We start from the raw sequence: 25,942 nt of genomic DNA, 5'->3' as shown, positions 1-25,942 counted from the left end.
TATTTTTCTTAATGTGAGTAAGTATGTTTATATACAGAGATAAGCACAGTGCAAATGGTCAGTGTAGGAATAGTGATTGACTCCCTATTAACACACTCAGACAAACATTCTCTGTCTTACACATGATTGGATGACGCAGGGAATAAGTCTTATAAAATTAGAGCATATTTACAGTAGTTCTTTACTTTTTATCATTTTTATATTATTTGGCTGGCACTGGGCCATTGGTTATTAATGCCCTGATTTATATAAAGTTTTTGAAGACCAATCGTACTTAAAATTTGTACATTTTACTTGCATTCAGCAGGTATTTGCTGAATGGGAGAATTAGCAACTTTACTAGGCCATGTAAACAATGTTTGTTTGTTGAGTTAATGCAGCTTTAACATAATTTTATTGAACCCTATAACACAACTGAACATGTTTTAATGCTTGCTCCTAGCTTTTGTCATGTTAGTTACATAATGGTGTAATGTTTCGCCCAACTATGTTTATTTCAGACATCTGACTTGATGACAAACTGCAGCCTTGAAGGGCCTTCCCTTGTATCTCCGCGACAGTCCCGAGAAGCTGTTCAGGACTTGTCTTGTGAGTAGCTATTTGTACAAATTATATATATACAAGATTTTTAGAATCCTGTTCTTAAGTTTGACTTCAACGTTTACTATCCATCCCTGTACTTTCTGGAGCAATGATTTTCATAGTTTATACTGTATATAGGGGTGTCTTAATTTTTGGTTGTGAGATAAAAATGTCAATATGTCAAGAATATCAATTTATTCTAAGTTAAACATTTGTTTCATTCTTTTAAGTAATGGCTTATTATCATCCAAACTAATTCAATCACAAATTATTTTTCAGTTTGATTTACTAAACATGTGTTTGTCATTTCCTGTCTGTTATTGCAAGGCAACTGACCCAGATGAGGAGCAAACAAAGGGCCTCGTTGCGGTGTCCTCACTGTGTTGGAGGAGGCTGATGGCACTGTCGTGAACGTCGCTGTTATTATCGAGGAAAACATCGTCCTTCAGGATCTTCCTGACCTGCCAGCCGCTTTTGCTTACCTCTTTGGACTGATCTACTCTCTAAACCTTCAGTACCCAAAAGAAGTGAGGCACACTTTTGAAACCATTCAAAAGATTTTCATGGAACTTGGAAAGGATCTTCCTGCAAGGGTCAGGTCCTTTAAAAACAAACTGCTTCAGTAAAGTCATTTCTACTTCTGCAATCTCAGGCTGTAACAGTGAATATTTTATTGCTTGATTGTTGACAAACCACTGTAGCAGCAACCAGCCTGGACAAAAAGCAGAGGTTTAGCAGTGGAATAGGACTTGAAGGGTAGCGTCTTGCCCAGTGTTTAATGTGAAATTTTAAAAGTGTACGTTTTAGACCCTGCAGTACATGCACATCTTTTGGGTAGCTAGTTAGCTGGTGATGTTGAATCTGGGACATTTTTAAATCCCAGAAGAGATTTAACTTTCACTTGGATTGTCGCAAACACTTATCTACCTCTAACTTCTTTTCTCTATTTCTTTATTTTCTCCCCACCTGCCCATCAGTTGGTCAATTGTACCATGTTATGTTGAGAATGACATGTTAGGATAAAGTTGTGTAACAATTTACATTTTCTGATAATTTTGAGACTGATAGTTCTGAATTTAAGATGCTTTGTGTGTTATTGTCTGACAGATTCGTCAGTTCCACAGCTAAAGTGACGGTGTACATGCTATGTGAATACATCACCACAATTTGTGATGCGTGATAGTATAAAAACAGGTTATGTGGTAAGACTGGGACAGTTCTGGATCTCAGCAGTTCCAATTTACTTGACCTTGTTGGAAAGGTTTGAACTCAATAAACAGAGTTTCAAATGTTAAAGTTGCATTTGTAATTAATTACACATCTAATGGAAATGAATTGAACTCGTTACCTTAAATTTTGATTGTACAATTTTACGTTACTCCACTAATCAGACTGAAATTTAGTGGATTGAATTACTCTTAGAATAAAGTCGACATTAAAAGTTTGAATTAAGGTTGTTAAAGTCTAAAATAATAAGTTACTTCAACTTGAAGTGGATTTAACAGAAGTAAGGATTTTAAGTTATATCCACCCTAATCAATTTGCACAACAGCAACTCGAAATAAAAAGCAAGAATCTTTGGCCTTGTTAAATCATTTTATATAACACAACAGCAACTTACAAAAATAGAGAAAGTTCTTCCCATACATTATGTATTGTATGATAATATTATATTATATATCAGTTTACAATGAACCCCACAGCGAAACAAATCCATCAACACACATGCCTTTGTAATCCATCACCACATTTATGACATCGTATTTTGTCACATAATAATACTAAGACACTGAATACAGTCCTGTAGCCTTGACCTCACTTGTTATGAAATCTTCTGAAAAGTTGATTGAAAAGGAACTTCTGGACAGCACAGAACATTTCTGAAGTTCCAATATACAGGAGAGTTCAGGGTCTGAACCATCACTCTGCTGCTGATTCACATGCCTGATGAGCGTTTCAGGTTGGACACTAACATTGCTGGCTAGATCTTGGACTTCCTCACCAAGTGATCTCTCAGAGTGAGAGTTGCTCAACATTTCTCTGGACTAACTCCAACATCAACTTTATTTCGTCCCCAGACTGCATGCTGCAGTGACATTGAAAACTGTCACATACAAGTTTGCAGGTGACAGAGTTTTTTAGCCAAATGAAGGAGGTAAAATGTTATATGGTCCTAATACAGATAATTATTAAAGAAAAAGGCAATTTTAAATATTATGAAAAAACCCAAGGATATATATGTTGATTTTAGACATCATGACTCTAAAACTAATAATAATAATACAACTGCTACTCCTTCATACACAACAGGTTTAATTTGCTCTAAATTCTTGGCTTTTACAAAGCATTCTATTTGATGCAGCTCTTCTACTGACGCCATGCCTGGGTCAACCAGACACTGCTCATGTGGACATAACGCTGTTTTAAATATGATTCTACATCATTCTGAAGACAACATCAATTGCAATACTTTCCAACATTCCAACACAAAGCACATCTACGGTAGCAATCTTTACTTAGTCACTGGTGAAAGTCATTCTGCATGTATCACCTAATAATAGCCCAGCAGGTTATAAACCTGATTAGTCATACCACAAATATTTTACCATGGCAGCAGGACAGAATGGGTGTGCTAGGTTTTGTGTGTTTATTTGTGTTAGCCTGCCTGTTAAATATTGTTCAACTATTCGGACCTTCCTTAGCAAACCCTCTAAGTTGCCTAGCTACACATTGTAATGCATGAACAAATAATAACTGAGTGATTCAGCCTTGTATTGTTTTGCCAACCAGACAAGCTTACATACATAGTTACATGGTATGTACTGAATAACCAATGTCCTAAAATACGTATTACTTTGAGATAAAACATGCTTGTGATATACAATGTACATGTTACTAGCAATAATTACCAATCACTTGACTAGTAAACATTGATTGCATTTCCAACCCCTAACCTGAGCTGAGAGGGATAGACCATGTGATATGAATGCCTGTGAAGTCCAAATAGAGACAGGGCTCACTATACCCTGTGAGCACAACAATTCACATTATCCTTTCAAAGGATTAAACTCTCACAGCAACAAAAGACCTGAAATTCCTAATTGTCTCTACAGTATCCACCTTAGACAAAACAGGTATTTCTAAGTGCATCTAGCTTTTAACGACCCAACAGCACAAAACTAACATTGTGAATGCTGTCGAATTTTCCTTATATAATGAATCCTAATGCTTCGGGTGACCTTCTGAGGTTACATCTTGTAGACAAGAAATGTCAAAATCTAATCGGCAGATACCCATGATATCTCTCAGCACTCTCAAGCTTAAACCTTTACTATTTCTGCTTGCAATCTGTTTTTGAGGCTGTGAAATGTCAGAAAATACATACTAACATGCACCACTATTTCCAGATCCCAATGTTACCTCCTCAAATTGGTCGCTTTATTTGACCAACATATCACATTCCATTGCAAATCAGAATCATATTCAGTTGACAAACAAATGAAACAGAGAAAAACTTGACTACCTTGGTTTAGACTTTTCCTTACCTGTAATAATTAAGGAAAACCATAACTTCACTGGTTTTCTGAGGGTTTTATGGAGCGGAGGGTACAGGCAAACTAAAGATTCATTTGGATGGTTCTAGCTGTCTGAGCAGATTACTGAGCTAGAAGTTCAGCACCGAAGAACACCAGCTTTTCATCTTCTACAATAAGTCTATGGTTCGATGATGTCACATGTAGTCTGCTGTTAGCCTCCAGCTTAAACAAACCAGCCGTATAAATGGATTTACGCCATTGCTTCATGCTACAATTCACTGTGTCGACTGATGACAGCAAAGGCACACTGTCATTGTAACTATCATGTATATAAAACACATTGTTAGAAAGTCTCAGGTCATCGAGGCACACATCCACACCCTCATAGGTGATCTGCAGGAAGACTCTGTAGATGCCGTCTCTGGGCACCACAAGCTTCTCATTGTAGTAGTTGAAACCTCCATGACAGTAGGCAAATCCCAACTCACTCTCCCATTTAAGGTATTGGCTATTAATGTTACTGCCAACTGGAGGTGAGAATAAGAGTAGAAAGAAAGGCATTATTTCCATTTACTGATTGTACGTATATATATATATATATAGATAGATAGATAGATAGATAGATAGATAGATAGATAGATAGATAGAGAGAGAGAGAGAGAGAGAGAGAGAGAGAGAGAGGGAGAGGGAGAGGGAGGGAGAGAGAGAGAGAGAGAGGGAGGGAGTGAGAGAGGGGGAGAGGGAGGGAGGGAGGGAGGGAGAGAGGGAGAGAGAGAGAGTGAGAGTGAGAGAGAGAGTGAGAGAGAGAGGGAGGGAGAGAGAGAGAGAGAGAGAGAGAGAGAGAGAGAGAGAGAGGGAGAGGGAGAGAGAGGAGAGAGAGAGAGTGAGGAGAGAGAGAGGGAGAGGGAGAGGGAGGAGAGAGAGAGAGAGAGAGAGAGAGAGAGGGAGAGGAGAGAGAGAGGAGAGAGAGGGAGGAGAGAGAGAGAGAGAGAGAGGGAGAGGGGAGAGGAGAGAGAAGGAGAGAGAGGAGAGAGAGGGAGAGAGAGAGAGAGAGAGAGAGGAGAGGAGAGAGAGGGGAGGGAGAAGAGAGGAGAGAGAGAGAGAGGGAGAGGGAGAGAGAGAGAGAGAGGGGAGAGGGAGGAGAGAGAGAGAGAGAGAGAGAGAGAGAGGAGAGAGAGAGGGGAGAGAGAGAGAGAGAGAGAGAGAGAGAGAGAGAGGAGAGGGAGGGAGAGGAGAGAGAGAGAGAGAGAGAAGAGAGAGAGAGAGAAAGAGAGTGATACTAAAAAAGGCTAGTCTTGCAATTACCTGACCCTAATGCATGTAATGTTTTACCTGTTAGCATGGCACTTGGATTCGTGAAGTTTATGATTTGCTGCTGTTTGAGGTGGATGCCTAAGGAGAGATTCAAACAGTGATGTTTCACACATCTTGCCTGGTCACAAGTCAATCTCACTAGATAACTGAACAAGATGTTTACCTGATGAATGACTGTCAGGCTGCTTCATAAGCTGTAGGGGAAAAAACATTTCATTTGGTAATACTTACAGGCATGGTACAAACATTTTAATAACACAGACCAAAAACCCACTATGATAAATGCAATAACAAATACTATGTACAATGTAAAAACATAAGTTATTGTTTCATTTGAATAACAATAAAACTGACCCCACTTACTATAACAATATATTATAGTAAGTAAATATTACACACTGGCTAATCCAAGCTGTGTCTGGGGCATAAAGTGATCATGTGAGAAAATACATTGCAAATGTCTTGTCATTGTGGGAACGCTTTAGTTTAATGCTATACAAAATAAATCTGTAAGATGCATATGTGGACAAACAGAGAGAAATAAATACAAGAAGAATTGTTGAAATATTTAGGGGAAAGAACAAAATATAAAATATTTTTTAATTCAACGGTTTTACATTTTTTTGTTTTTTTATTCCATGTTTATTTTCTTGTGATAGAGCTTTATTCATTTTTAAAGCATAGACACACAACATGATGGAATCCCGTTACTAAGCACAGAAACCAACAGAATTACAAGATGGCGCTGTTCTGTCCCTCTCTGAATCCAGGCTGTTTTAAACTTCTTTTAAAAAATCACTGTTCTGACTATTGACATAGTTGTGTTGGTCAACAGTTGTGAGCATGAGCATGATGCAGAGAACGGTTCATTATACCATGAACTGTGCCATTAACAACATGAGGGAGCTTACACAACACACATATCCTCATCAAACATTATACACAGATCAGCAGCAGCTAGAAATCAGGGGCGCCGCTAGAGATTTTGGGCCCTAGAAAGAATATTATACTGGACGCCCCCCAGGCAAACCTAAACCCCCACCTGGAAAACCCAATTGATGATCTATAGTTAAATAATAGAGGATATGAAAGAAGAATGTAAGAAAGAAAACCAAAATGTGTGCTAGAACAACCCTACATGAGCTACATAAGCACTCTTCAACAGCTAGATAACCACTCCATATAAATACACATGTTCAAAGTGACTAATGGACTTTGTTGTGCAATAGAGATAGACAATATATATGAAAACGTTTTTTTCACATAATAGTGAATTTTACATCAACCAATTAGTGATAACATGCTGCATGGAGATGGATGCATACAAATTAGAAAAGGGTAGTTAGTATAACCTGCTAGTAAATGTATCCTAATTTCGATTGGGTGTTATTTATTCAAATAGATCTTTGAAAGATCAGTTTATTTACATTGTTCAAATGTTCTGCTTCTTAACTTTTTTCTCCCAGCTGTTGTGACTTAAATTTCAAAAGCCAAACATGAATGTTTGCAAAACTTTCTGTACCTGTTTCAAAATAAAAGCTCTCCAGCGTTTTTGTTGATTCAATCCACTCGTTTGTTTAAAAAAAGCTTTTATTCTGAAATATTTGCATGAGATGCACGGCTTCATACTGTATTGTAATGGTATTTATTTGAGTATATACGGCTAGTTTTATACAAGGAAATACATTAGTTACACCAGAAACTTCACAAAAAGGCTGTAGTTATATTAAAAGTTCACGTAAAGAACTTCAGGTGATGGGCAGTAGGCTCGCTCTCTCTCTCTCTCTCTCTCTCTGTCAAAGATTGATGACACAGAACTTATTGTGGAGACTGAACAACAGCCAGAGCTCTGCCAGTGTGAACAGCAGCTGTGACTCTGCAGCAGCTGCAGCTAGCTAGGTGTCAGTTCAGCTTCTGTCTGATTGTAGCACCTACAAGGCTGAACCATGCAGTCAACAGAGAGGGGGGGAGGGTTCCTTTCATTTATAAGTTGTTAATAGATTAAAAAATATATATAATTTTAATTACAGTAACTAACTAATAATAACAATAATAGTGTTCTCTGAGGGCCCCTGGCCGTGTCGATAAGCATCTAACTGGACGTGTCGATAAGCATCTAACTGGACGCCTGAGTGAGCTGAGAACAAAGCTGAGCTGAGAACAAACCAGGGCTGTGTAAACAGTGAACAGTGTGTGGATGTTACCTGTCCGTCCGGAGAAGGGTCACAACTACTTACCCCAAACATGAGCAGCAGACCCACGGCTGCTGAGGTGAGGAGGAGGAGCACCACGACTGAAATCGGAGCCATTAGCAAGCGGCTCTTCTTTTTCAGGCGGACAAGTTGAGTGAAAGTGGTTTGATAATGAACTCCTCTGTCAGCAACGCAGTGGCACACGCATTCCTCCATGCTGCTTGTTTCGTATTCACGCACCAGTCGACCTCCATTTATCAGCGCCTGTCGCCCACGTTGCAAACCTCTGCCGCTGCTGTGTGGGAATGTCGTGACTCAATCACGAAAGTGACATCATTGCCACAGCATGTTGTTACACATGTTTGGGCGCAACATCTCCTGAGGTATAATAACATGCCGTCATACCAAAAGGTATAAGGCACCAAAACTTGAAGAACGTGATACTGTCCTGTAACACATCATGCATAAAGCGTATGACTTTCTGATCCCATCATGTCCGGGTGCAATTCAACTCAGTTTCATTTGTATAAGGTTAAATGTTTGGCTGAGTGGAGAAAAATGGGGAAGAGAGGAGGAGAAGTTAGTGGAAAAGAGGGGAAAGAAGAGAGATAAACCAGAAACAACAATAATAATAATAATATTATAATAATAATAGCTTTTGTTGTATAGCATCAGAGCAATGACAGCGAAGCAGAGATATGCACTGCCAACACTGGAAGCATCTTTGTTTTCCATTCTGCTATATAGGAAAACGTTTCTCTTTGACCAACTGAAAGTCCCCACAGACAGGTTAAGCCATTTGGCAGCATAAACTTTGGAGAAGTCCTCCAGTATTTATTTTTGAGCTAATAACCACAGGGTCCTATTTTACTGGAGAGAGTGCCACACCTGACATTTTAATGGTCACCAGGAAATAAAAGCAGCAAGTTTAGTACCAACAGTCCAGTTGAAAACTGCTTTTCTTTGTACTATGCCGGTTCAGCTGTCATAAAGCTGATGACGGACTTATTGGGAGAGGAGCAGAACATGAGTCATGCAACCACCTTCAGTTTTCAATCAGTAGTTTGTGTATTCTTATAACATGTGTCTGTCGTCATTTCAGTTGAAGACATGTATTGTTACAATACAAATAGTCTAGACGTAAGTCATAAACTCCAGATCACATTCACTTAAGCTGTGTTTCATTTCAGGGGTCAAATCCTTTAAAGGCTGCGTGAGACCACTGAGTGAGACCAATTGTTAAATATAAATCTTAAACAATTGTTACTCAGAACAGAATATATCAAAATGTCTTCAAGTATCTCTGGAGGGAATCTTTAAAATGTGGCTGTGACCTGAAGATATGGGAGAAACACAAAGACAACAGTTAAACCCATTTTTATTTAAGAGTTGACGCTCTGACATTGGGGTAATATTTACATCATTTCATTCTTTGTTCCAAGTTCAGGGTGGTGCTTTTTAGTCCTGTGGTTGCATGTATGGCAAAGTCCACTGACAATAAGAAATAAAAATACAAAAAGCTGTGGGCTGACAGGAGCATCACACCCTTGAGAGTGAAAGGTTGGGAGCTTGTTGAGTGACAGTGTACACACAGTATACTACCTGTACATTAATAGTGCTACTATTCACATTCATCTGTACAGTTATCATATTTACAGTGATCACATTAGGGAAAGAGCCAGTACCTGAGGAGTTAGTTCCATAATTAGATTTACTCATTCACCATGGTAAAAAGAAGCACACCCGACCAATGGTAACTAAAACAACACAGAGAACACAAGATCCACGTCCAGGATCAAGTGAGATGCTTTGAAGTGCAGTGATTTTACAGGAGCTCACTGTTCCAGCTGATGTAACATGACTGTATGTAATAACAATGACCAGTAGATAACAATGACCAGTAGGAGGGTTTTTTATAATGTGCAGGCTTGTTTCACTACTCAAAAACAGTATCAACACTACAATTCTGTTTGTTTTAGACATCAGAGAATGAGTAAGAGCCCAACCTCTACTCTCGCGCACGCTCGCACACACACACACGATTAAGAGTAAGTTTAGGCAAGCCCTGCAGTAGTACTAAATATGAGAGATTATATCTGGTGAGTGTAGTATCTTAAAAAGAAACACTCCTCTTAGATACTTCAGGTGAGCTGGCACCCTAACAAAAAGGAAGCTATGAACATAAGGTGAAGTTGTTAAAAAGCTCGTGCCAGCAGCCTTCATCTTCCCCTAAGACTCTCTCCAAAACACAAACTATACATGTGAACATACTGGCCAGTTCAAATCACCATCCAACAGCACATAAGATAAAACACCATGAATAAACACATCATACAAGTGCAGCATTTTTCCCCAGAATGAAACGTCAAACAATAAATAAGAACAGAATAAAAATTCATTAAATAACAATCATTGTCTCAATTGAAGACCACTGTTCCAAGTGATCCAATTATAACTTAAACAGTCAAAAGTCCATTTAAACAAATATGTGAAATGCTAGCCTCCTGTAAGTTCTCTCACTGGTGTCGGGATCATCGTTTCAGCAAACAGGTGTATGCTTTGCACCTGTCTCGTGAGATGCCATTTATCGAAATAATCTGCACAACAGTGCCGTCTGCAGGCAAAGCTCAACAAAACACTTTTTTCTTTGGATCCTCTTCACTGATCGCCCCATTCCACACTAAACCATATCAAAAAGGAAAACATTTCATATTTTTAATCACATCTGCCTGATCGCAATTTGCCAAGTGTTATGAAATCTCGTAGCCGAGCAGGTAACAAGCAGTCATACATGAAGGAGCTTTGGATTTGGTGCTTTCCAGCAGCTTTAGTGGTCTGTAAATCGAGGTGTCCAGCTTGGGGATGGGTGGAGTGCTAAGCCTTGTAGCAATTGCCCTGTGTGGTGAGCGCCAGCTGGCCGTTGGGTGCAACCTCGTTGGCTTCGTCCTCCAGCAGTCCTGACACATCAGCGTTGGGGATGCTGTCGTGGTAGCTGCTGAAGCTGATGTTGTCCTCTTTTAGTTCTATGGTCCAGAAAGGGGCATTGAGCTTGCGGTTCTGGTACTCTCGGTATGTGTACACGCCTCCAACAAAGCCCAGCAGCAGCACCACTACCAGGATGATGACAGCCAGGATGATGATGTTGAACTGTGTCCAGGAGACTTCAGGCAGGGCTGCTGTAGTGTTATCAGTGGGGCTGCTCAGGCTGGTCAGCAGGGCCTGGGTGGTGGCAGCGGTGCTCAGTGCAGTGCTCGTGTTGCTGCTGAACGTTGAGGCTGGGACACCTCTAGCTATGGGGGGAATCAAGGTGGTGCTGGTTGTAGATGTGGGGGGAAAGGATGTACTCGATGTGTGGGCCTCTGTTGTGGTTGTACCTGCTGGTGTGGGAATGTTCCGCGGAGCTGGGGAGAGAGAGGCAGTGAGAACATTAGTGAATATTTTTAAAAGATTTATCACGAAACAATCAAAGACAAATAATAAGCTAATTCATTGAAGGCCTGTGAATGTTGAAAGGAAAACAGTGCTGAGCGACACCAGGTTGTTGATGTATAACCACAGTCACTTGTGACACCTTGTGGCAAATAGATATAACTACCTCTTACTGTATATACACCTGATGCTTTCTTTTTTATTCCAGTTATAAGATTGTAAGTAATCGTTTCAGAGACTGTCCCCCTCAAGCTTGTCCTCTGCTTTTTTCTTGTGCCAATCATTAGTCAACTGCACATTGTCCATCTGGACTGTGTGTATACACTGTGTTCAAAGCTAAAGATGTATACAGAACAGAACAGCCTACATCATCATAATCCCAGAGTAAATATAAAATATTAGTCCACTGAAAATGTCCACACAGTATATTAATATTGGTAACTATACCAAAGGTAGTCAGTATAGTTTAGTATGTGACTTTGATTATTCACGGTGTGTGGCAGTGGGACTGAAACTGCGACTGCAGAACAGTACCACCATTTTCCGTGATGTATGTGCCCTAAGTGATGTATGTGCCCTAAGTTACTCATTCAGTACAACTCTATAGTGAGCAAGGAATATACATTTTACACACTTAATAATCATTGTCATTTTGTATCATCGCTGACAGGGTTTGCAAGCCTCTGATTTCCACACCTACTAAATGCAATATATTTCATGCCATGGACACTCATGTATTCACTTATATACATTTTCGAGAATGCTGTAGAGCAGTCATTCCCAAAGTGTGGGCCGCGGCCCCCTGGTGGGCCGTGAAGCCACTGCAGGTGGGCCGTGAGAGGTCATCAGAAAATAAATAGATAACAAAATTTCAGATTTGTAAGTAAGCGTTGATTACCACCAAACATTTATGATTGATTTAAAAAAAGTAATCATCACAGGTAATGAAACAAAGACAAGAGATTTAAATTCCACGTTGTTCTTATTTTATCTGACCTATAGAGCAGGTGTCGTTGTATTTGCTGACCGTCACATTAACACTTGAACGCATCCTTAGCGGGGGAATCACAGGTGAGGGAGAACTTTGTTGTGAGCTGGGTCAAGCAAGATGGAGCAGAGGGAAGCTGCTGATGACGAAGGGGAATCAGAAAGTCCAACTGAATCATTCAAAACTAAAAAGAGGACTCGCAGAAAGGACTCAAGTGAGGACCTGTCGCTGGCCCAGAGGAAAACCCCCAAGCCTGTGTGTGTCTGTGTGTGTCTGTGTGTGTGTGTGTGTGTGTGTGTGTGTGTGTGTGTGTGTGTGTGTGTGTGTGTGTGTGTGTGTGTGTGTGTGTGTGTGTGTGTGTGTGTGTGTGTGTGTGTGTGTGTGTGTGTGCTGTGCGCTGAGATGCGAGCTAACAAGACCCTGGGACCATGTAAAGTGTGCCGACATTTAGAAACTAAACATGGACAATATTTATCCAAGCCTCGAGCATCTTTTAAAAACACGCTGAGAGAGCCTTAAGTATATTTGGTTACGCCTCAAATGTGTTTGTCTTCTCCCTGATATTCTTGTTGTGCTCTGTTATACAAACAGTAAGAATATATTTTTAACAATCCACTATTTGCACTTCATGTTTTTTTTTACATTGGTTGCTTTGCAAATTGTTACGCTTAAATGTGGATGTTATTGGATTTGCACTGCATATGCCTGCGTTCATATACAATTATTTTTGCTATAAAATTAATAATATGTATGATTCTAGTCCTGTGTGTGGATCATATAGTTGTGATTAAAGGTGTGGGTGGGCCGCACACATTTTTCAGTTTTCAAATTGGGCCGCGGCATTCTTAAGTTTGGGAATGGTAGAGGGTTCAAATTCACACTCAGACTTTAGACAAATAAATAGCAAACAGTGAATATAAAACACTAGAAATAATACATAGCAGTTTCATGTCTTTATGTATCTTTCCATGCAGAAAATGTTGCTTAATACAATATATCCAGGCTTTGTTTTAGAGCAAAATGTAGAAAGACTCTTCCAAAAATGTATTATTTTGGATAAACATCAAATTTTTCAAATAGTTATTTAGTAGATGGAAGTGGTGGCAGCCGATCGTCGATTGTAATGTTGGATTTTCGATCCTTATGTGGATCATGATAGTGGATCATGATCGTGGTGGCAGCTGATAGTTGACTATGATTACAACAAGACTGCTTGATCTACAATATGCCTAATCACATATTCTACCATTATTGGCAATACCTCCTCCATTTCAACTGTCACTGCTGCTCCCTTCATCTCTATCAGACATTTTCTTATGTATAAATACTTTAAATATTGACAGACTTATCATTATGTTAAAAACTGTTTCTTCTAATCAAAGAAACAGTTTATGTTGTAAATATTATAATTTTGTTGATGTGCTCAGCTACACGTGGCATCTATTGCACTTCTGTCCGTCCTGGGAGAGGGATCCTCACATGTGGCTCTCTCTGAGGTTTCTACCTTCTTTTTACCCTGTTAAAAGGTTTTTTTGTAGTTTTTCCTTACTCTTGTTGAGGGTTAAGGGCAGAGGAGGTCACACCTTGTTAAAGCCCTATGAGACAAATTGTGATTTGTGAATATGGGCTATACAAATAAAATTTGATTGATTGATTGATTTGATTGTTGTCACACCTTGACTTGATGGTGTTTCTAATGAGCGACAGACACAAAAAGGAAAAAACAATAAGAAAACAAAAAATATCTCCAGGTGACAAATAGGAGCCATACATGTAGAAGACACCGACAGAGATGTCAAGAGAGTTTGTGGTAATAAGAGCCGACACCAGTGCCTGTGAGTCATATATAAAACTGCTTTCTAAGGGTAAGCCTAAATATAGTAAGATTATTATTCACTTCAGCAGTAACGACATCTGACTACGTCAGTCGGAGGTCACAAAAATCAATTTTGATTTGTTGTGTAGTTATGCAAAGAGAATGTCTGCCTATTATGACCAGTGATGACAGGTACAGACACATATCATCTTTTCACCACTGGCTGTCGAGGTGGTGTCCACAAAACAACGTGGGCTTCGTAGACAATTGGTGAAGTTTTGGAGGAAACCTGGTCTGATTAGGAGAGATGGCATTCATCCCACTTTGGATGGAGCGGCTCTCATATCTAGAAATATGACAACGTTTATTAGACAGTCCACACCATGACAGTCTAGAGATGAGACCAGGAGGCAGAGTTGCATGCTTGCATGCTTCTCTGCGCTTCTATTAGAGCAGTCACTCCCCCAATAGTCACTCCCCCAATATCCTATAGAAACTGTGTTGGCCCCCGACCACCTAAATGAATTAAATCTAAAGTAAACAGGAGAGGAGTAGTACATTCAAACCTAATTAAAGTTAATACAACCACTATATCAGTATCAAAAAATAGAAAGATAAAATGTGGTTTATTAAATATCAGGTCACTCAATCCCAAATCCCTACTCATTAATGATCTGATTACCAACCGTCAGATCCATTTACTGTGTCTAACTGAAACAAAAGTTGCGTATGACCTTTTCATGGCATCAGATAATGGACCATACACTGTAGATCATAAGATTCTGTTACAGAGGCTGGAACAACATGTAGGGATTAAAGGAACGGCACTAGACTGGTTTAAATCGTAAATATCACTTCTTACTTCTAAATTCATACAAAACTGAGGTCGTTGTAATTGGCTCTAAACATTTCAGAGAAACACTGTCTGACCAGATAGTCACCTTGGATGGTGTTAGTTTGGGAGGGAGAGCCTTCAGCTACCAGGCTCCTCTCCTGTGGAACCAGCTCCCACTCTGGGTACAGGAGGCAGACACCATCTCTACATTTAAGGTTAGACTTAATACATTCCTTTTTGATAAAGCCTATAGTTAGGGCTGGATCAGGTGAGTCCTGAACCATCCCTTAGTTATGCTGCTATAGATCTAGACTGCTGGGTGAGCTCCCATCATCCACTGAGCACTTCTCTGCTTCTTTCTGTCTCTCTGCCCCCACATTCGTTTATTTATTTTACTACACTTTGTCACTAACTTTGCTAGAGAAAACAGATGGCTGCCCACATTGAGTCTGTTTCTGCTAGAAGTTTCTTCAAGTTATTGAGGGAGATTTTTCTCTCCACAGTCGCCTAAGTGCTGCTCATTGAGGGAACTGCTTGGTTTCTCTATAATTTGTAAGGTCTTTACCTTCTATTTAAAGTGCCTTGAGATAATGTTTATTATGATTTGGTGCTATACAAATATGACTGAATTGAACTAGTGAAGTAAATCAGGTGATCTCTACAAGAAGTTAATACATCGCTTCCTGCTTCCGCCTGCTGCACCACCTCTTGCATGAGTAACACAGAGGATTTGTTGCAATTGATAGATCAATCAATCAACAGAACAGAGCCAGTGTACATGGTATAAGTTCAAATTGTGCTTTTCCTGCTGTGACTGGTCAAAGTGTCTGCTGTGAAAATGTCTGTTACTTTTCTTGTTTCTACAGTATATTGTGATTCAGTCTTTACCTGGACGGGTGCAGTTATGCGCTCGGGCGTCCCCTATGAATTCAGGCGCGCAGAGCTGGCACTGGAACCCGGTGGTGTTGTTGATGCAGCTGAGGCAGTGGCCAGTATCAGGCTGACAGAGCTGGGCGGGGCCTCGAGGATCTGCATTCCCACTGCAGTCACATGGAACACAAGATCTGGATGTTTTGTAGAAGCCGGCGCTGCACTTGTCACACTGTGGGCCGCTGTACCGGGGAAGGCACTGGTCACACACTGGGGAGCCACTCGGATCTGCACAGGAATAGACAAGACACACCTCAGCTCCTGACCATTGCTGATGATGTAGTTACAAGGCTAAGCGACACTACCGGGACCATGACATGTAGCTTTGTTTTTCTTCTGGGGATATAAGCAGTTTGATTTGCACTGAGGTCCACATAATGCAAAGACATTAATCAATACTACGTTCTGCTGTATTCATGTGAAGTTACAAACTTGCACTTCATTATCCTTCATATTTTGTGGTCTGTTCTACCTTCCAACTAGAATAGCATTCAGTAGTGCAAAAAAACACCACCAAGGTTTTACATTCTCCTTAAATCAAATCAAGCTGCACCAAATTTTATAGATACCATTTCCCTAAATGTGCCTGATTTTTTTATTCCGTGGGAAAACTGTGAAAATGTAGAAAAATACCATGTTCTAGCAATGTTAAAAAAGTGAAAAACCAAAAATCCTGGTTTCACCCCCTGATCTTGAGCCGCACCAAAAACGTATTTGTTTGTTCCTCCCACACCAATAGCACATCTTTCCACCAAGATTAGTGGAAATCTGTTCAGTTGTTTTTGTGTAATCTTTCTTACAGTCAAACGGACAGGGGTGAAACATAACCTCCTTGTTGGAGCTAACTATTACTATCTTAAATGTAAATCTCAAAATCCACCCTTAACCTCAAGTTAATCAAATTCAAAAATACAGTTTCACTTTTGTAAGTGATCTAGAGGAACTAATTCAAACATGCAAGTGCTTTTCTTCAGACAAACGGAACGGTTAAGAGTGTGCCACTAGATGGCTTCTGATGACTGTTATCAGAGCTAGTGTTCTGATAGTGTCCACACGGGGCAGTGTTCTCCCTGTGGAACACACTGGAAACAAAAACACTGCTGGTCACGGGACTTAAACTATAATATCCAGTGGGTAAAACACAACATGTAGATTGACAGGTTAAGGACCATAAATACTGAAAACACATAGGTTGTATGTCAAGTCTGTATACTGTATATACAGACAGTTACCAAGTTAAAGAGAACACCTGAATAGATGAGTGCACGGACTCACAGCAAAGATGCTTCCGTTGACATATCGTCTCACGGGAGTGGGTCAGTGAAAATCAACACAAAGTTGTTCGGAGTGAAAACCCTTATTCTGTGATTAAAAATGTCTATCTTGATGGGAGTGGACTCAGGGATGACACAAACCCGCCCTACATGGCACAAGGGCTCAGCCAATGGTTTTAAGCCTAAGGTGTTATGCAAATCATATGCTAAGGCCTTCGCAGTCACCAGATATAATAGTCAAATTAAATTCTACCTCGTATACTATTTTCCATACTCATGGCTCAGTAAGGTCCAATGAGGGACTCGTCAACTGCTGATTTAAGAGTGGAGGACATTCTGGTCATACATTGGAGTCTGTTTTACTCTAGAATTGATCCCAGCAACTGTCATTTCATGTCTGTGGCTCAGGGGTGAGAGCGGTCGTCCCCTAATCAGCAGGTTGGCGGTTCGATTCCAGTCTTCCGAATGCCGAAGTGTCCTTGGGCAAGATACTGAACCCCCTGCACATACTGTGCTTTAACTGTAAAGGGCTTTGAGTGGTCATCAAGACTAGAGGAAGGTGTGGCCTCACTGACTACAAGAAAAAGAATAAGTGAGGGGACATAATAAATTTCCTCAAGATGGATGAAGAAAAAATCATATACACACCAACAACAGTGCAGGTCTGTGAAACAACTGATGCCCTGCCTTTACACTCCAGTCCCCAGCACAGTAGAGCCCTGGGTGTTGAATGATTTAGACACAGATAACTGCCTTCGAGTGGCCTAGATGTCAGCTTCTATCTAGTGTGGTCATGTGACTGTGTTGTATTCCAGCACAGAGCAGGCTGCTGCTGATAAGCTTGAGTTAACCTCTGCTGGGGGTTCAAAGGCAGCCAGCCTGATGGGTTATATAACCAGGAGGGAATATGAGATGTGCAGCTCTGCTCTGCACTGGGCCAGAGGACTTGACCTGCTTGTTTACCCATCACCCTCCACTATGCTATGACACATACAGAGGCCTGATAACCGCTGGTCAGGTGCAAACTGTCTGACTGACTGACCCACTGACGCATGCACACATGAAAAAGAAAATCAATAAGAGCAGAAGAGAAATTAAAATATGAATACAAATATTTGATGAACTTCTGTGTAAACTGAATGATACCAGTTGTCATGTACCACTGTGTAAAGATATAATCATACATGGATGATTTAATATGTGTGACCCACATTCCGAACGGCTGAAATGCTCCATTTCACCTCTGTGTGTGTTAGTATGGAGGGATAGTCATTCACTGCAACAGGCCTTATCAGCACGTTTACAAAGCATCTATCCTCCAATGTGGAGCAATGATACTGCATTATGGCATCTTCTCATTTCACACTGTTGCCAGGGCAACCGGTACTCAGATGCTTTCCAGCTCAGTGTTCAGGCTAAAACATCCTCCACGACTACACACACTATAAACATAAGAGCAGCTCTCTGTGGACAAGACCCTGAGCATGTTTCTGATTGTTGCCTCTTTGACTGAGCTCTTCGTGTGGTGTTCCTGTCCTAACAGAGAATGTGATGCTGCCCATCCCCCTCAGTCTGTTGCTGCCTGACTGGCGCTGGAATGGCCCAGCTGCACTCATGCTGTCCCAGCACAGCTCAGCCTGGTTCCTGTCACTTCCCCTCCCTTCCCGCTGCAAAACCTCCACTGACGCCCCTGGCAGGGGCAATCATAACCTGACAGCCTAAGCGCATCTATACATGGCTGTTGCCAAGCAGGCTGCCACCAATGGGGGCGTCAGGATATGGCAACAGTGTTGATGATTGGTCCAGAAATGGGAAGGGCAAGGTGAGAGAACCTGATGAGGAGTAAGTGAGTGATGCATGAAAACCTCAATAGGTAGTTTGCAGAAAGAGTTTAAGTACAGTTTGACATGGGTAAGTTGTGTCATGGCTGATCTTAAAACCACAAAATGCTACAAGGCTACTGGCCATACTGTAATTAAGCTCTTGGAATTAGAGTTCTTGGAATCTCTTTCCCTCGGTTGAAATCTCATTTTGACTCATCACCTTGTTACCACAAATAAACCAGATAACAAAACAATCCTTTCTCCCTCTGGTGTCCGCTCATGTCTAGCAACATTACTCAATCAATCAACTAGTCAATCAGCAAACATTTCATTTAGAAACTTTTTTTGATTATCTATTGATTACTTATGTACATTTTCTGTTTACAGTTTGAGAAGCTGCTTCTCTCAGATTTATATCACTAAATTGAAAATCTATGCAGTCTGAACACATTCATAAATCACTGGAGTTTGCCTTGATCATTTTACTCACTGTTATCTCAAATCTCATATGCTGGAGTACAAAGTGTGTTACTGTCACACTCTGTGTGTGCAACAGGAAACTGTCGCTTTGTTTTTCAAATAGCAGTAGTTTTAAGATTTCATATACTTAATGATCTCCTAAATAATAAAAAAAAGGAAATAAACAAAAGTATAATGAATGATAATGAAAGAAATCTAAATGTCCGCTGATATCGTCCTACGAGGTGCAGTCAAGGACCCTCGGAGTCCCCATCCTGTGGCTATGGCCACTAGCTTAGCCACTTCCTCTGGACTTTTAGGCTTAAAACACGGTGTAAATGACCACACGAGCAGTATGGAGGCATGTTATGTTTTTTCTGTTTTATTACGTGTGAAGAAGAGGTCATCATTGACTTAAATTGTATTGGATTCTGCTGCAACGCTGTTTACCCCTGAAACTCCAGAAGTGTTTTGTTGACTCAAACACTTCACCCACCCCTTCGTCGGCATAGTGGTGAGTAGAGAATGAGTGCATTTTCATTTTCCTGTGAACTATCCCTTTAATAAAACACAACAATACAACTTTCTCCAGGCAGAGAAATACACACGAGTAGATTTTAGGTGAGTTATGTGGTCATACCAGAATCACATTGTAAACCAACTTCACAGACAGATTTTAGCTAAAGACCAGCTTGGAGTGAAGAGGGTGTAGCAGGCTTTTTTTCAAGATTAGGTCAGAAATATGCCTGCTCTGATGAATTCTGTTATGACATGCCAGTGGCAGGCAGTAACATGAATTCAACAATCTATCCTACTCCACACAACACAGGATGGTGGCGCACTGACTTGGGAAATATTTTCCTGACACACAATAAGCTCCTTCAGCAGTGTTGTTGATCAGGTGTAGCCCTCCATGCTGTGTTTAGCTGCTATACAATGACATTATCAGACAGAACTGAGGTAGTTTCGGAATATGACAGTGATTGCGGTTCAACCCAGTTCTCAACCCCACAGAGACCTTTGGCTGTGTTGTGAAAGTAGGGCAGCAGCAGCCTGGAGGTGAAATAAGTGGGGTCACACAGGAAGGTCCCTGTTAAACCACAGACTGTCTGTAAAAAGAGATCCAAAGCACTCTGCAGGTTTAGAGTTCTGGAAGTTTCTCATCAAAACCAAACATTATTGTGCATTAACACTGTAAACAGGCAGGAACACTTGAAGGATTGGTATAGGGGGAGTGCTGCTGTTCATGAAGTGCGCTGTGCACCGGGAGCAGACTAGGAACAGACTGTCAGTTAGATGATATCATTGAACAGCAGGCTGAATAACTCACCACAGAATCAGTGAGGCAGATGTGCAAATCCTCCTTAATCCACAACTAAATGTCTTCAAGGTTACATTTTGGTTGCATATGATAATAACTGGTGGCTGGGGTGTGTTGAACTTTCTGTATCCTCATTGACCATTTCCCTTGTACACATTCATATACCACACTGATACACTTGAAATGGACCAGTAGGATGCCCTAGTGGTAGTGGAACCTGTGACAGGACAGACATACACAAAGTGGAGCAAAGACACTATCGCTGCATCAAAGGCCCTTAAGGAGCAGAATTAAGAAAGACCACTGCTTCTTAGAGGTTCATGAGCAAATCAACATTCAAATGTAGTGACACTCTGCACTGTATCTTTTGAATTACCTTGGAGAACAGGCCAACAGCAGGAGACAAGATGTCATGTTGACATATCTGCAGCACAGTCTGACAGTATTAAATATCCTCTCAGACATCGATTCAACAATCAAACAAACACACCATTAAAACCACGCTGTAACACTGACTTCATGGTGTGTGTTAGGTCAGAGAGGCCAAACCTGCTGAATCACTGCAGCTAATCCAGGACAAGGAACAAAGCTCAGTGGCTATGAGAAGTGACTGACCAGTGTGACATGTGCCAGTGGAGGTGGAGTTGGAGCAGGGACACGGTGCACAGGCTTCTGTCAGGGCGGCTCCAGGGCTGCGGTAGAAAGCAGGCTTACACTCCTCACAGTTGGATCCCTGGGTGTTTGCTTCACAGTTCAAACACACTCCTGGAGGACAGAACAAAGGTGACATGATTAGGTTACTTCCTTCATTCACTTCCTTCCTTCAACACAGTGGATCTGTTGGTCATACGATGACGTCATGGCTCCTTCAACTTACATAAATGAATCAATAAACAAAACAAAAGGGTTTTCCATTTAATTCATGTCAACATACCAATCTAGTAAATAAAAAAAAACTTGTTATGTTGGTCATCATGTTGTCCATTATAGTGGTGGAATATCTATTTAGAAATGCTGTTTAAATTTATATTAATCATAGACTGATGTTCAATAGTATTTTTTTTTTAATGAATATGAACTAATGGATTTGAACTCTTGCAATGCTGATTTGACTTGCATAGAAAAGTAATTCATTCATTGTTATGATTGTAAATATTTATGAAGGTACTGCCACTGCCATGCTGTTTGTAGTTGAGTCTCTGTATGTGGTGGAGTTGTTGTGCCTCCATGATCATAGATTATGGAGGTTACGTAGACATGACCCAACCTGTCTGAAGGCTGCCTCATGTGGAACTGTGGTTTCAGTTATGAGTTTGGGTTTCATGCTCCTCTTCCCACTATTAACCTAACAGTGTGTCAACAGAGGGGCTACTTATGTAAGTGGAATCAGCTGCTGAAAACAGGGTCCCTGCAGCAATTCCTCCACATGACAGGTTCAATTGTTGGTTAAAGAGGAGGTTAACCTTGGAGAAGAGTACCAGTTGTTGATAAATGAAGGGTCTCCTGAGTTAAATTAGAGTCATTTAAGGTTCACGGTTGACGTGTGGTTGATTTACGTCACCTAGGTTTCAACGTGTGCCCTCAAAGTTCCTAGGTGAGCTCCGAGGTTCTGTTAGATTACAGAACTTGTGATCTCGTGAAGAAAGTTCTTGATGAACTGATCGTCTCTGAATACTTTTACTCAATCTTGAAAAATGATTTTAGTTGAAAGAACTGAGTCAGTGCAGAGACAATCTGTCTCAGTCGTGCTGGATTATGGCGAGTCCCTGTCATGTTTGCCTGTGGTCCACAGTGTTTGGGTTACAGTATAATTTGAATTTGCACAATGTGTTGTGTAAGCTGCCCTGTGGCGAGGCCAGGGTCAGTGTTTAAAGGGAGCTGTCAAAACCTGAACTATGTTAATCCACAGCATGAGAACACTGGGCTCCATCTGCTCCTTATAATGGCAAGACATATGGCTTTAAAACAACCCCCCTGCCACTATCACCACTCTGTCCCCTCCACCTATCCTACTTCTCATGCCTGTTACTAGCTAGAGGTTTTAAGTCTTTGAGCCCAGCTGCTGGGAGGCGAGCTGCTATCCTCCTTGTGATCAAGGACACAGAGGACGATAAATCCACCTTAAGTCATACGCAAATGCGAACAGACACTGGATTTGTGGAATTTTACCTTTCTAACATTATGTAACAGTTGCTTCTGATCTAGCAGCTTTCTGAGTCCTTGCCAGCTGAATATGTAAATATTTACTAAAGTCATATTCTCTATTCAAACACAGCAATCGTCAGGGCATAGTACAAAGGTGTTAACCCAGTGCTGGCTCTCTTTCTCTCTCAGTCTCGCACGTCAAGAGATCTCATTACACCATAAAAAAAAACAAATTACATTTTGACCGTCCATTGCAGGAGAGCAGAAGTCGGTATAACACTGCATGAGTTCTAGGATAAGGATCACTGGCCAATCAGAGTAATCCAGCATTGACAGCCTGACTCAAGGCGGGTGTGGCTCAAGGACACGCCTACAGGTGGACATGTGGAGATAGAGATCAAACCAGCAACTCTGACTCACCACCCAGATGACTACTCCTGCTCAAAAGCAACTTTGTCAGGAGATGGTTTACAGACAACAGTTAAGGTACGTTTTGTACAGTGTGGGTGAAGTACTTCAATAACAACAACACAATGTTAAAAAACTCTTATTAAACTAAAACTAACGAGGTATTAGCAGCAACATTTATTTTAGGTATCAATGTAAAACCACTCATTATGTAGAATTGCCCCTTTGTAGTGTTATATTGATTTATGCTTCACATTATTGGAAGTTATTAATGCAGTAACATGTCAGCAAATATATACAGGCTTGCAGAGGGTCATGATGGTAAAAGTAAAAAGAAAAAGTAAAATATTAGTACAATATTTCACTCTGCACATGAGGATAGGGGAATGAAGTAAGTACTCAAGTAAGTTAACTACAAATACCCGAAACTGTATAGTATATGTTAAATGTATTACTTCCACTTCCGATTATGGGGGTGGTCTCATACATGGAAAAACTAACATTCTATAGAGTAAAAAAACACAACCTGTTATAAATATTGTTTATAGACTCACCAGACTGTGGATGGCAGTAGCTGGTGTGGTTTTGACACTGGCAGGGTCGGCAGCCAGTACTGCTGAAGTGGAAGAAACCTGGGTGACACTCATCACACTTGGGTCCGTACACTCCTGTCTTGCACACACATATTCCTGAGCTGTAAGGGGCAGAACACAAGACAAAATCAGCACAACAGTTAAAGTGTTTGACTTAACGCAACAAAATATCAAGCCAAAGGAAAGTGTTTGTTTTTTGGACTGCAGATAGGACATATTATTTCACTACTGACTGCAATCCTAATGGGTCACTTTGCATCTACGTTTTAAGGATACATACATAAGCTTGACTTCTATTAAAACTTAAAAAGTAAGACCTCCTGCAAATTTCCAATTGTGCGACAGGGCTGACATTTCCATGTATTTTTGTGATGAGTAACTAGAAACTGTAGCATAAAATACCAAACCAGGTTTGAGACAAATCAGAAATTGTGCCACTTTACATAGTTGGTTCACCAGATAGAAGTAGATTTGTACACAGTAAAACGTCCTCATAAGTATATATCATAAACAAAATACTAAATTTTATGTTTATGACTGATTCTTCATATTAAAGTTCCAAATGTCAGCCACAGAAATCCAGCCAAGCACTGAGCATAACGGCTGTTTATTTACTTCATGTGTTTAACAGTATGATTGCCCTCAGCTGAGCAAATGTCAGTGGCTAATGCCTTAAGGAATGTTCTGGCAAACTTAAATCCAATTACATTTTAACTCCTCAGCAATAACACACACACACACACACACACACACACACACACACACACACACACACACACACACACACACACACACACACACACACACACACACACACACACACACACACACACACACACACACACACACACACACACACCTTTTTTTGTGTATGTTATCAACGTTGGATCAGCAATCTCACCATTCTGTGGGGCTCGCTGTTAATTAAAGTCGCTGCATGCTCATTTATGCATGATGGAAGCAGGAGTGGCAGTGACAGGCTACATACATTCCCAAAGAAAAATCACACATGGCTCTCTAATCCCACTCACATTCAAGTTAATATCCTAGAAGAAGTACAACGCTAAGTCAAGCCTGACCAGCCCTCAAACACAGACAATGGACTCACAAATATAATCTGGGGACAATAACTTCAAAACAATTGAAGCAAATCAAGAGTGACTGGGAGCACTTTCCCTGAGCATGTGCGTGGGTCTTCATACAAACAGGGCTTTGTTGAAACAAGTGCACTTAATGCAAATGAGGCAGCCCACAGCGGTGCTCAGTGGGGCGTGGGCACTACTGAGGACAAGGCTGGAGATCAACAATCCACATCCCTCCAGCTACGCACGCACGCACGCACACACGCACACACGCACACACACACACACACAGAAACAGAGAGAACAAAGAATAACCATATGCAGCATCCTGACCCTAATGCAAAAAATGCCATCATGCTTATTTAGACAAGAAAACTCAGAGATGACAGATGATTCCATCTTGAAGGGTAAACATTGAGCAGAAAGGGTCTTGAGATCAGGATACACAACTCTTGAGTTTAGTCATATTTATCTAAATGTTTTTCAAACAATAATAATTTATAATAATTAACAGGCCCGTAGTTAATCAAATAAAAATAATTATTGCAATTTCTGAGGACATTGAGCAGCAAATTATTTTTTGTCATTGATTATGTTGCAGATTGCTCAAATAATAATAAATACTCATTACACCTTCCCAGAGTCCAGGCTGACATCTTTAGACAGTCAAAACAGTCAAAAGTCCAAATATATCAGTTTACCATGATAAACCAAAGAGTCCCATTTAAAATTAAAACTGGAAGCAAGTTTGGCAACAATTATTCAATAATGAAAACAAGTAGTGATATGTTGATAAACTGATTTCATACCCCATTAAAATGTGAAAGAAACAGTGTTTCTGGAAGCTGCGTGTTTGATCCAGTCTGTCTGATACATGAAGTGTCTGTTCTCATTTACTAAACGCCGCTGACGGACAAGACTCCAATTTTCTTCTTTTTGCTGCAGAAACTCTGACTTGTCCACTTCTTAGATTTGTCCCTACAATGTTCCTTCTATATTGCTGTTGTAATGAGACTTTATTGATTCCCAGAAATATTTTGTATTTTCAGACATAAATGAGAAGTTGTTTTTGTCTGGTCAGCAGGTAGAATGATGGGAGGATTTTTACAATGTAGAACATGGTAAATGGTCTGTTTGTATATAGCACTTTTCTAGTCCTGATGACCACTCAAAGCGCTTTACAGTACAGTTTTTTGACATTCACCCATTCACACA

General features: G+C 40.5%; 2 protein-coding genes across 3 annotated transcripts in view; both read right to left on the bottom strand.

Moving 5' to 3' along the window:
• Positions 1-2,198: 2,198 nt before the first annotated feature.
• LOC117767888 (lymphotoxin-alpha-like) lies at positions 2,199-8,028 on the bottom strand. 2 transcript variants are annotated; one of them, XM_034595861.1, is made up of 4 exons: positions 7,670-8,028; positions 5,596-5,626; positions 5,451-5,510; positions 2,199-4,651 (listed from the first exon to the last, which is right to left on the bottom strand). In XM_034595861.1, exons 1-4 carry the CDS (start codon positions 7,838-7,840, stop codon positions 4,239-4,241), a joined length of 675 nt encoding a protein of 224 aa, XP_034451752.1. In that variant the 5' UTR covers positions 7,841-8,028; the 3' UTR covers positions 2,199-4,238. The 2 variants fall into 2 exon arrangements, with proteins under 2 accessions (XP_034451752.1, XP_034451753.1); XM_034595862.1 differs by having other exon boundaries at positions 2,199-4,645.
• Positions 8,029-8,985: 957 nt separating this feature from the next.
• Positions 8,986-25,942, bottom strand: part of si:ch211-158d24.2 (multiple epidermal growth factor-like domains protein 9) — a 30,469-nt gene continuing 13,512 nt past the window's right edge. The window contains exons 3-6 of the mRNA XM_034595757.1: positions 23,607-23,746; positions 21,115-21,264; positions 15,581-15,850; positions 8,986-11,025 (exon numbers count right to left, since the gene is read on the bottom strand). Coding sequence (XP_034451648.1) covers positions 10,499-11,025; positions 15,581-15,850; positions 21,115-21,264; positions 23,607-23,746 — 1,087 coding nt within the window. The 3' untranslated portion in view covers positions 8,986-10,498. The remainder of the gene's footprint in view (positions 11,026-15,580; positions 15,851-21,114; positions 21,265-23,606; positions 23,747-25,942) is intronic.

This window comes from Hippoglossus hippoglossus, chromosome 9, assembly GCF_009819705.1.
Source record: "Hippoglossus hippoglossus isolate fHipHip1 chromosome 9, fHipHip1.pri, whole genome shotgun sequence".
In the NCBI taxonomy this organism is placed as follows: domain Eukaryota; kingdom Metazoa; phylum Chordata; class Actinopteri; order Pleuronectiformes; family Pleuronectidae; genus Hippoglossus; species Hippoglossus hippoglossus.
The sequence above is the reverse complement of the archived record's forward strand: the minus strand, read 5'-3'. Positions and strand labels throughout refer to the sequence as shown.

What these genes read in the sequence shown, in the direction of transcription:
- LOC117767888 (XM_034595861.1), bottom strand. Translation starts at nt 7,840, where the DNA reads ATGGAGGAATGCGTGTGCCACTGCGTTGCTGACAGAGGAGTTCATTAT. An exon ending in GCCTGACAGTCATTCATCAG is followed by an intron (nt 5,511 to 5,595) that starts GTAAACATCTTG and finishes ATCTCTCCTTAG; the next exon opens with GCATCCACCTCAAACAGCAG. An exon ending in TCCAAGTGCCATGCTAACAG is followed by an intron (nt 4,652 to 5,450) that starts GTAAAACATTAC and finishes TCTTATTCTCAC; the next exon opens with CTCCAGTTGGCAGTAACATT.